This window comes from Neofelis nebulosa, chromosome 12 (assembly GCF_028018385.1).
Source record: "Neofelis nebulosa isolate mNeoNeb1 chromosome 12, mNeoNeb1.pri, whole genome shotgun sequence".
Taxonomy (NCBI): Eukaryota; Metazoa; Chordata; class Mammalia; order Carnivora; family Felidae; genus Neofelis; species Neofelis nebulosa.
The window spans coordinates 38739797-38751841 of record NC_080793.1 but is presented as its reverse complement, the minus strand read 5'-3'; the positions used below and the strand labels follow the sequence as shown (position 1 = coordinate 38751841).

The window sequence follows — 12045 nt, the reverse complement described above, 5'->3', positions numbered from 1 at the left end:
TGGGGCATCAGATCTGCCAGGTAACCTATTTTGTATTATTTAAGGATTATTATGTGGCACTTTTGTAGTATTTGGATGATAGTAGAGAGGCAGATCTGAAGTTGCTTCTGGATAGCTTTTTTTCAAGAAAAAAGAGGACAGCAAATGACAGAGGAAAGACCTAGGGGAGAAAATAGCAAAAAAGAAAAATTTTAACTTACCTTATTTCAAAAGACAAGTTATATATCTTGGCTCTTTAGGAAATCCTTTTTGACTGGAGTGAAAATAAGATGGACTCCAGATTATGTGTTTCAGCTAAACAATCCAGAGAGAAGATTCTAATTTTGAAGTTACCTGATCAGTAAAGACTTGTTTTTTAGAAAGTCCTCCATCACCTTGCATTCCTCACCAAAATTTTATTAAGCAAAATATTCGGAAAAAAATTTGAGAATAGATTTTCTCTTTCTCTCTTCAGCTTCTTCTGCTTTAAACTGCTGAGTTCCTACCTGAATTTCCATTGCTTTCGTTGAGTTTTTAGAGTAAAGAGTCTTATTTTTAGATATCATGTAGTTTAAGGAATAGAAATTAAAGGAAATAGGCAAAAAAAAAAAAAAATGGGAGTAGGCAGTCTTGTAGGTAGCTGAGTGTGGGTAATCAAGTTCAGCTTGGCCTTACAAATCAGAAAGCCAGGAAACTAAGGCATCTGCTCCCATCTCTCAGAAGGCTACATAGCCTTTCCTTACTGCTTTTCTCTGCGGGTGTGCTCCATTTTTGTTCTTCTCTTAATAGACTTGCTTTCTTGGCCTACTTGCCTACTTGTATAGAGTGCATAGGGCCAGAAATGCACCCCCTCCCCCCATATGGTGTTGCTTGGTACTTGATCTTTCAGTTTAAGCAGCTAGCATCATATAGCTGAAGTTTTTCTGTCTTTTGGCCAAGGGAGAATCTGATTGGCACAGCCTAGCTTATAGGCCTGTGGATTGATTCTCCCTAAGTTAGGTATTATCTGACTGGCTCATTGGGGTTAGTGGGTATATGTGTGTGTGTAATTCTTCCAGGGGCATTTTGGGGTGTGGACAGGAGGTAGCATCTGCTCTTGTGACTGGATATTAAATAGTTTTTTTTTTTCTTTTCAAATATTTGAGTTGACTAGATTTTTTTGCTATGCTGTCTTATGACTGGTATTTAACTTACCTTCAAGTTTGTTTTTTTCAACTGAGGTTGAACTTCTTCCACTGTCATTAATAATTACATATCCCTAAATAACAGAATAAGAGATATAAACAATTCTCAAAGACTTTTAAAACTATTGTTCCTATAGGGGTGCCTGGGTGGCTCAGTTGGTTAAGTGCCCGATTTTAGCTCAGGTCATGATCTTGCAATTTGGGAGCTCAAGCCCCACATCATGCTCTCTGCTGTCAGTGCACACAGCCTGCTTCAGATCCTCTGTCTTCCTCTCTCTCTCTGCCCCTCCCCTGCTTGTACACTTTCTCTCAAAAATAAATAAACATTAGGGGTGCCTGGGTGGCTCAGTCGGTTAAGCGTCTGACTTTGGCTCAGGTCATGATCTCAGAGTTCATGGGTTCAAACCCCACATCGGGCTCTGTACTGACAGCTCAGAGCCTGGAGTCTGCTTCAGTTTCTGTGCCTTCCTCTGTCCTCTGCCCCTCCCCCTCTTGAGCTCTGTCTCTCAAAAATAAATAAACGTTAAAAAAAATTAAAAAATATTGTTCTTAGAATATGTAAATTGCAAACCCTTGGGTCAGTGTAAATCAGGCTTTTCCTGGAGCCTGGTGTTTTACAATGTTAATCCCCTTTAGTTTTTAACTCATTTTCCACTTGTTTCATCCAAGAAAAAAGTTATTTTCCAGAAACGACTTTTAAAGGGCTTTTAAAAATGTTTCAACGAACAAAAATTATTCTTTTACTATCTGGGAAAATGCCCTGAGATTCTAATTTAGAAAAAAAGAAGTCTGTATAATAAGATATAACTTAATGAAACTAAACTCTCTCCTTTGAAATGCCAGGGTATCCTATTTATGACCATTTACTTAGCTAACTTTTTTTTTTAAAGATTTTATTTTTAAACTCTTTCTGCACCAACATGGGGCTCAAACTCATAACCTAGAGATCAAGAGTCACAGTGCTCCACTGACTAAGCCAGCTAGGTGCCCTTAGCTAATTTATTTTTCTTTTTTTAAATTAAAAAAAATTTTTTTTACAATCTTTATTTTTGAGAGAGAGAGAGCATGTGTAAGCTGGGGAGGGGCAGAGAGAGAGGGAGACAGAGGATCTGAAGTGGGCTGTGAGCCCGATTTGGGGCTCGAACTCCTGAACTGTGAGATCATGACCTGAGCTGGTCAGAAGTTTAACCGACTGAGCCACCCAGGTGCCCCTAGTTAGCTAGTTTTTAAGGGAGGTTCATTTTGCCCTTGGTTTAATTTCTACCAGGATATTGACATCCTTTTCTTGCTGAGGTATAGAGAAAGGTATTTTATTTTAAATTGTTTCAAAAGTTGGGGCGCCGGGGTGGCTCAGTCAGTTAAGTGTCCTACTTTGCTCAGGTCATGATCTCGCAGTTGGTGGGTTTGAGCCCCACGTTGGGCTCTGTGCTGACAGCTCAGAGCCTGGAACCTGCTTCAGATTCTGTGTCTCTCTCTCTGCCCCTCCTCTGCTTGCGCTCTCTCTCTCTCAAAAATAAATAAACATTAAAAAAAAAAGATTTAAATTGTTTCAAAAGTTGATCAGCTATGCTTTACAGTGTAATGTAGAGAAATTGGCCATCATTTAATCATTGCTGCTCCCCACCTTCTTTCAAGATTTTCTCTTTGTTTTTAACAATCTGACCATGATGTGCCTTGGTGTGATTTTCTGTGTATTTATCCTGCTTGAAGTTAGCTAAACTTTTTGGATCTGTGGGTGGATGTCTTTTATCACTTTGGGAAAATTTGCAAGCCATTATCTCTTTTAAATTTTTCTGCCCCATTGTTTCTCTCTTACCTTTGAAACTCTAATCATGCACATATTAGGCTGTTTGATACTCCTAAAGCTTTCTTAAGGCTTTGTTCCATTTTTTTCTTTTTTCTTTTCCTTTGTGTTTCAATTTGGTTAATTTCTTTTGACCTAACCTCAGGTTCTCTGATTGTTTTCTCTGCTAAGTATTGTCTTCTGATTATCACTGTAGCCTGGTTATGAACTGTCAAAGATTTTCTTTTCTGATACAGCATTTTTCATTTCTAGCATTACTGTTTTGTCTCTTTATATTTCTGCCTTTTATTGAAATTCCTCATCTGCTAACACATGTTCACCACCTTTCTGATACTTTCAATATATTGGCCATCACTCAGTTTGGGTCTGATGACTGCTTCCTCTCTTAATGATGGGTTACATTTTTTGCTTCTTTGTGTGTCTTGTTTTTGATTGAATGCCAGACACTCTGTATTTAAAAGCTGATTTTGTAGGTTGTCTGGCTGTTGTTGTTAGGGTGTGAGTAACATTTATTGTGACTTCATATCCTATAGCAGATATCTGTATAATTTTAATGTGTGTCTGTATACGTGTGTGTCTATTTATCTGTCCATGTGTCTAATTTTAAAGCCGACTTCACAGCTTGAAGGTAGTGATACCCAGTCATGGAATTGTGTTTTTCACTTAATTTTAAGTTTGGTCTTTACTGTTCTTCTTTTTCAAAAACTTAAATTTTAATCCTCAATTTGAGTTTACAGTAAGACCTGAATTAAGCATAATCCAGTTTCTATCCTCCATTAAGAATTCATCCCACCTCCTCCCTGGAATTGTAACTTTGTTTCAGGGAAACAGGCAGGTCACAGGATCACCAGTATATCAGCAATTGAGAAAGAAAGAAAACACAATGAAGTCTTCCCAGAATTTATCCTGAGATATACTACATTTTCAGCCTGGTCTCTTCTGTGGCATAATGCAAAGCGATACAGAACCTGACTTCAGGGAACTGCCACAGCCTCAGTCATCACAGATATACTTAATTTTCTTTTTCTAAACTAAATTTTAAGAAAACAGGCCCAGACATTTTAGAAAGATACTCAGAAAAAGAAAGATATTCAGTAATAAATGCTGAAAGGGGTGCCTAGGTAGCTTAAGTGTGGGACTCTTGGTTTTGGCTCAGATCATGATTTCACGGTTTATGGGTTTGATCCCCACATTGGAGTCTGTGCTGACGGTGTGGAGCCTGTTTGGGATTCTGTCTCTCCTTCTGCCTCTGCCCTTCCCTTGCTTATGCTCTCTCTCAAAATAAATAAATAAACATGAAAAAAAAAAGACTGAAAGTAAAAAGTATTTGGTGTAAGCTGGAAAATTATTAGTCATAGTGTTTAATTCTCTGTAGTTGAGCTTTCATTGAATCTATTTAAAAAATAAGATGTAGGGGCACCTGGGTGGCTCAGTCGGTTAAGCGGCCGACTTCGGCTCAGGTCACGATCTCGCGGTCCGTGAGTTCGAGCCCCACGTCGGGCTCTGTGCTGACAGCTCAGAGCCTGGAGCCTGTTTCCGATTCTGTGTCTCCCTCTCTCTCTGCCCCTCCCCTGTTCATGCTCTGTCTCTCTCTGTCTCAAAAATAAATGAACGTTAAAAAAAAAATTAAAAAAAAGATGTATTGAGAAATGAGAAATACATATTTTGATATATTCGTTAAAGGGTTGTTTGCTTTGTTGCCATCTCTTTAAATGCCCTTTTAAAAAAGATATTTATAAAAAGGTTTCGTTAAACAAATTTTTTTTTAACATTTATTCATTTTTGAGAGACAGAGACAGAGCGATTGTGAGCAGGGGTGGGGCAGTGAGAGAGGGAGACAGAGCATCCAAAGCAGGCTCCAGGCATGAGCTGTCAGCACAGAGCCCGATGTGGGGCTCAAACTCACAAACTGTGAGATCATGACCTGAGCTGAAGTTGGACACTCAACGAACTGAGCCAGCCAGGTGTCTCTAAAAGATTTCATTAAAAATTTTTTTTTTTTTTTAGAGAGAGAGAGCATGAGCTGGGGAGAGGGACACAGGGGGAGAGAGAGAGAATCCTAAGCAGCCTCCACACTCAACATGGAGCCTAGCTCGGGGCTTAATCCCATGACCCTGGGATCATGACCTGAGCTGAAACCAAGAGTTAGGCGCTCACACAACTGAGCCATCCAGGCACCCCTCAAACGATTTTATTTTTAAGTAATCTCTCCCTTGAGGTCAAGAGTTACACATTACACCGAGCCAGCCAGGTGCCCCAACAGAACTGTTCACTTAAGAAAATTTTGTTAGGGGGCGCCTGGGTGGCCTCAGTCAGTTAAGCTTCAGAATTCAGCTCAGGTCATGATCTCACGGTTCATTGGTTTGAGCCCCACATTGGGCTCTGTGCTGACAGCTCAGAGCCTGGAGCCTGCTTTATATTCTGTATCTGTGTGTTTCTGCCCCTACCCCGATCACGCACTGTCTCTCTCAAATAGAAGCAAAACATTAAAAAAGATTTTTTTTTGTTACTTTTCGTGTGGATGAGTTTTCTTATATTTATATATCATATATGCTTGTATATTATGGATAGGATTTTTTTCAGTGTGTGTGTTATATAAACCTACTTGGAATGAATAAACATTCTTTTTTTTTAATGTTTATTTTTGAGAGAGAGAGAGTGGGGGAGGGGAAGGAAGAAAGGGGGGACAGAGGATCTGAAGTGGCCTCTGGGGTGCTGACAACAGAGAACTTGATGCAAGACTTGAACTTATGAACTGTGAGATCATGACCTGAGCTGAAGTTGGATACTTTACTGATTGAGCCACCCAGGCTCCCCTGAATGAATAAACATTGTTAAACAAAAGACTTAATTTTGTGATTATTAGTTTGACTGTAAATCTTTCCAGTGCTTCTTAGAAAACGCTAGTTTCAACTTTGTTTCGAGTTAATCAGGATACTAGCTAAAGTTAAAATTTAACTTTCAGGAAAATTTGAGCACCTGTGTTCATGGAGGGCAGATAAATTTATTATTATTTATTAGAGAGAGCAAGCAGGGGAGAGATGCAGAGGGGGAGAGAGAGAATCTTAAGCAGGCTCCACATTCCACACACAGTCCCACATGGGCTCGATCATGACCTAAGCTGAAGCCAGGAGTCAACTGGATGAGCCACCCAGATGCCCTCCCTCCCAGTTTTTAAAATTAGATACAACTTTCCTTTTAATCTCTATAATATAAAGAATTTTGTAAGTGACAGAGTTTTAGTGTTGTAACCAATACTTGGTTTTGTTGGCAAGCTATGATGATACGTGATAGGTTTTTGAGGGGTGGGGGTACCTGGTACATTTCTGTGACTAGCCTTGCCAGTTTTGGTAAATTACTTTGAATTTTAATAAATATTAATTGAATGTGAATTAGCATGGGGGTGAGAATTAAATATGAAAGAAGCATAAGACCATGTATTCTTTGTTTTTTACTTTATTGAGCATGTCTTCTGCCAGATATTACTCTGAGATTGGGAGGTATAAATTTGAAACATTTTTATCCCTTCTTAGGGGACACTCAGATTCTCACAGTCTCTAGGCGGAATATAAGGAAACTTAACACAGTCGTACAACCTGAGGTGCTGGTGTAAACTGGGTGTTCTGAGATTGAGAAGGGAGTTGTAAAGCTCATTTTTAAAGGACTAGAAATAATCAAGTAGAAAGGGGTGGGAATGTGACAGGCATTGCCATCTGAGAAAACAGTACTTTTAAAAGTATGACCCAGGGGCGCCTGGGTGGCTCAGTCGGTTAAGCATCCGACTTCAGCTCAGGTCACGATCTCACGGTCCGTGAGTTCGAGCCCCGCGTCAGGCTCTGGGCTGATGGCTCAGAGCCTGGAGCCTGCTTCCGATTCTGTGTCTCCCTCTCTCTCTGCCCCTCCCCTGTTCATGCTCTGTCTCTCTCTGTCCCAAAAAAAAAAAAAAAAAAAAAAAAAAACGTTAAAAAAAAAAAATATGACCCACTAGGAAACTATTCCCCAGAAAAATTGTTAAATTGGACACGGTTTTGAATTTAATTTGCTAGCTGAGTGGGAGATACATAAAATGTTTTAATTCTGGATAGAAGATATGTTAGAAACTCTAGCCCCCAAGGGTGGGAGCAGGGACCTTCTTCCTGATGGAGGGTGTCAGGTGTATCAGAGCAGTATTTACCTGAGGAAATGGGAATGATGACAAGATTACAGCTACATCTTGAGCTTGTTAAGTCTTGAAATCTATCAATTTTTAGAAAGGGAGAGAAGGCATCTTCATGGAAGAGGTTTAATTGTCTTATTTTGTCCATGAGCACTCAAGAAAATACACTACTGTCTAGTGTGAGGCCCAGAAGCAATCCTTACAGCTACTAATAGTCAAAAAGCAGAATTAATTTTATCAACTGTTTTATTGTCCGTGATGGTTCTGCCAGTAAGTTATCCCCAAACCTGGTCCAGAAAAGAAACCATGTACAATTTGGAGTGTATAGTTAGTGAGAGTTACATACAAGAGCTGCTCGCATTTTGTCTGACTCCATAAATCAGTGATAATGTCCTGGTCTTTCTGTATGATTCAGCTATTAGGCAGAGAACCTTTAGGGAGTTAAAGCAGTTCAGTTGTATATGGCTTATGTCTCCTGATAATCCTGTTCTGATTCCCATGGTCTGGTCTGGTTTTCCTTTTTTCATAAATGTTGTGGTTCTTGAATATTTCCACATCTGCTCCAGAATATAGTCTTAAAAAAATGTAGAGTAATTCCTTGTATTAATTAACAATGATTCTTTCTGAAGTAGAGAAATCTAGTCAAGGAGATTCTTTTGTGGAGGCTCTATCATTAATTCAGTATTTATGAAGTGCCTAATATGTGTATGTTTTGAGACAGTATCAGTGAATAAAATAGACTTACATACTTGCCTGCAAGGAGCTTACTTACATTCCACTGGGCCAGACAGACAATAAATATAATTTAAAAATGAATAATATGTTAGAAGGTACTAAGTGCTGTGGAGGAAAAGATAGATAGTAACATGGGAGTACTGCAGTGAGGGACATGTAGGAACTTTAAATAGGATGGTCAGAGTAAGCGTCACTGAGAAAGTGACATTTGAACAAAGACTTGAAGGAGACAAAGGAATAAGTCATGTGGATATCTAAGAGAACAGTCCAGATAAAGGGAGCAGCCAGTGCAGAATTTTTGAGGAAGATTTGACTCTGTCATGGTTGAGGGACAGAGAATCACCTTGATTTAGTGTAGTTAGAGGCGACAGACAGTTGAGGGCAGAGGGATAGTGGGCTTTGGGGAGGCCTTTTAGGCTTCTGTGAGTACTTTGGCTCTTTCGCTAAGTATAATCGAAAATAAACCCTTATAAGATCAAGTAGGCTCAGGTAGGATTTCCTCCCTGCACGGAGATCTAGGGTCAGGAGAAGGTAAGCAGTCAGAGAAGCAACTCTCTAACTTCTGGTTTTAGGCTAGCATAACTTAATGTTGTATCCTAGATGTAAGAGTATAGCAAAACAAATAATAAAGTTTTTTGCTGATATTTTCTACTTTATTTTTGATTATAGGGACTTTCAGTTACCTTGATGATGTCCCATTTAAGATAGGAGACAAATTCAAAACACCAGCTAAAGTTGGTCTACCTATTGGCTTCTCCTTGCCTGATTGTTTGCAGGTTGTCAGAGAAATACAGGTAAGTGGTAATTTTTAGTTAAAGTTTAGTGCATTTAAAAATTTAAAAAGTAAGAATTTGATGTATAGTGAAATAGGAAAAAAAACCATTCTCTTATCTCTTATTTGTATTTTTTATAGCAACTGTTATTGCTTGGCTCACATTGTCTCTCTCACACACATACTTACATATGTTTATATATCTGTTACAGACCTTCTGCAATCTGTTAGACTGTGTATTCCTGGGATTCTGTGCCTTGTCTGAAACAAATCTCCATTGTCCATCTGACTTGCTCATTCGCCTCTTTTCCTTCTCTCTTTTGATGTCCTCATTATCTTCTTGGTCATTCAAATAAGGTGATATTTTTCTCTCTGCTGTGTCTCACCTTTACCATCCAGTTCATCCTTAACCTTATTTTTTCACCTGCACTATTGCAATAGCCTTTTTAATTGGCCCCTCTTCTTGTAGCATTTTTTTTTTATTTTCCATATTGTTTCTAGAATAATACTACTAAGTTAAAGTTTCAAATTGTCACATCCCTGTTAAAAAAAAACTTACACTGGTTCACCAGTCCTTATTGAATCAAGTGTAGATGTAAGGTTGTGGTAAAGCACCTTGGCTCATTATCTTCTCCATGTTTCCTCCATACCAGGTTACTGCCAATTCATTGAATATACCGTGTATATTACCTATCTGTACTATGTTTTTTCTCATGAGCTGTTACCTCCACTTAGAATATTTTCCTCTTCCTCACTGTACTGAAAGCTGTCTACCTGTTAAAATCTGCTTATTCTTCTAGACTGTGCTTAAATGCCACCTCTTCAATAGCTTCTTAATCCTCTCATCTTTAAAGTGCAGTTATATATAAATGTACAGAATTACTTCTTGAAAGCAGCAAATAGCCTTATGTTTTGTGACTTCCTTTCTTCCTTCAGTACACATTTACTGAATGCCTGCTTTTGAGCAGTGTTCCACTAGGGCTGGGGATAGAGATAAATACCTTAATCACTGTCCTCAAGGAGCTTACAGTTTAGAGAAAGAGTCACATGGGAAAACAGAGTACACTATCCATCAAACACTTCTTCCTGTGACTTAAGATTTAAAAAAATACAGCTTTCTGGCAAAGGAGTTTTGTTTCTGGGAGATTCTCTAAGGCACCAACATGTTACTCTAAGAAATATTTATCTTCCAGTCTAAATGCAGTGAGTAATTATAATGGGAGAACTATAGTTACATTTTTTAGAATAATAGCTTTATCAAGATATTCATATACCTTGAAATTTGCCTTTTTAGGTTTGCACATAAATGGTTTTTAGTATATTCAGAGTGTATAACCGTTATTACTGTCTTATTCCTAAGTAGTTTCATCCCCCCAAAAGAAATGCAGTGCCATTAGCAGTCATTCCCTCTCACCCTAGCCCCTCGAAACCACTAAATCTACTTTGTCTTTATGAATTTGCCTATATTGGACATGTCATATAAGTGGAATAATACAGTAGATAGTCTTTTGTGATTGACTCTTTTCCTTTAGCATAATGTTTTCAAGGTTTATCAATGTGTGATGAATGAAGTGTTGGTATGTCATTCATTTTTATGACTTTATAATGTTCTGTTGTATTGATAACACTACGTTTTGTTTTTCCATTCATTGCTTGATGGACATTTTGGTGGTTTTCACTTTTTGTTTATTATGAATAATGGTGGCATGAACGTTTGTATATAGGTTTTTGTGTGGACATATTCTTTCAATTTTCTTGGGTGTATAGTGGAATTGCTGGTTTGTCATATGGTAACTACGTTTGACCTTTTGGGGAACCACTAGACTATTTTCCCGAGTGGCTGCACCATTTTACAATCTATCCACAGTGCGTGAGGGTTTCAGTTTATCCACATCCTTGCCAACTCTTCTAATCTATCTTTTTGGTTATATACATCCTTGGAGTTTACAGTGGGTCTCTTATTGTGGTTTTGATGTGTGTTTCCTTAATTACTAATGATATTTAATATCTTACATATTTTCAAATACTGAATTGCTATCCCTATTGTGTATGGAGAATTTATTGAGCCAGAAGAGACACAGATATCCCATATAAAGTTTTACATTGTTTTCTTTGCCTGGTGACTTTTTTAAAAAAATGCTTATTTATTTATTTTGAGAGAGAGAGAGAACGCACGTGAGCACGACTTGGGGAGAGGCAGAGAGAGAGGGAGAGAATTCCAAGCAGGCTCTGCACTGTCAGCACCAGAGCCCGATGTGGGGGCTTGAACCCATAAACTGTGAGATCATGACCTGAGCAGAAACCAAGAGTTGGACGCTTATCTGACTGAGCCACCCAGGTGCCCTACCTGGTGACTTTTTTATTGGCGATAGCAAGTATTAGTAAATACCTCTATGTGTGCAGGATACTGTTAACAATAGTGTTAAAAAACATCTCCATTTTCTTTTAATAGTTCTCATATTATTCACTGCTTCATTGATTCATCCAGAAAAATTGTTTTGAATCCCAAATTGCTGCTATTTTAGGCATTGCTGGGAATTTTCTATTTGATCAGCATAAAGCATTAATAAGTGCATGATGCTGTGCTCACTATATTCATAGCACCCACTAATAACAAAAGAGGAGATATGAGCTCCATTCTTGTGTGGGACAGTTGAAATATTTTTGTTCTGTAATTGTACACAGTACCCTTAAACTTTGACACTCTGGGTCTCCATGGGGGATTTGGTTGTGGTATTGGTACTGGTCTCCTTCCTATTCAGAGAAGAGTCAGACCTAGAGTCCTAGACAGATAGATACCTTGACGCTTCCTGTAACTTTGTCATATTTGCCCATACATGACAGTACAAACTCAATTTTTCAGTTAAACATTCACCAAAGTGATCTAGTAAAACATATATAAATAATCCATGCACCCTGGGTCTAGAAAGCTTTCACTGAATATCATATTGGTGGTGGTCACAGTAGTGGGGAATGGCTGTCAGTGTTTCGATTTAGAGCAGAATTTGGTATCACTCATTCATAAGCTGGAATTGCCATGTAATAGCTGTGTAATCTTGTACAGATTTCTTACACTTTCAAGCTTCCATTTCCTTATTTGTAAAATGGGGATAATTAGCATTTAAGGTTGTTATGAGGATTAAATAAGATAATGCATTTATAATGCATATTCTGGTTTCTGATACTCCATAAATATTTGATGCTGTTATTATTTATTTGTACACTCAAATCACAATTTTTCACTGTAATGTTTCTCCTGTTTTTCCTGTGTTCCAAGTATTCTGTATTTACTATGGTAATTAAAAAATGAAAGTCAATAAAGGTTTTACAAAAAAAGGAGATAAATTTCCAGTTCTTGAGAGTAAAATTTTAGGGACCCGTGTTTACAGGCGGTGGGAAGTTGGTTACAGGCCGT

At 38.3% G+C, this 12045-nt stretch overlaps 1 protein-coding gene across 1 annotated transcript in view; it reads left to right on the top strand.

The window, feature by feature from the left end:
• The window catches only part of UBAP1 (ubiquitin associated protein 1), a 65177-nt gene that overhangs the window by 38847 nt on the left and 14285 nt on the right, over positions 1 to 12045 (top strand). Inside the window, exon 3 of the mRNA XM_058695104.1 lies at positions 8528 to 8652. Within this exon, the coding sequence (XP_058551087.1) occupies positions 8528 to 8652 (125 nt within the window). The remainder of the gene's footprint in view (positions 1 to 8527; positions 8653 to 12045) is intronic.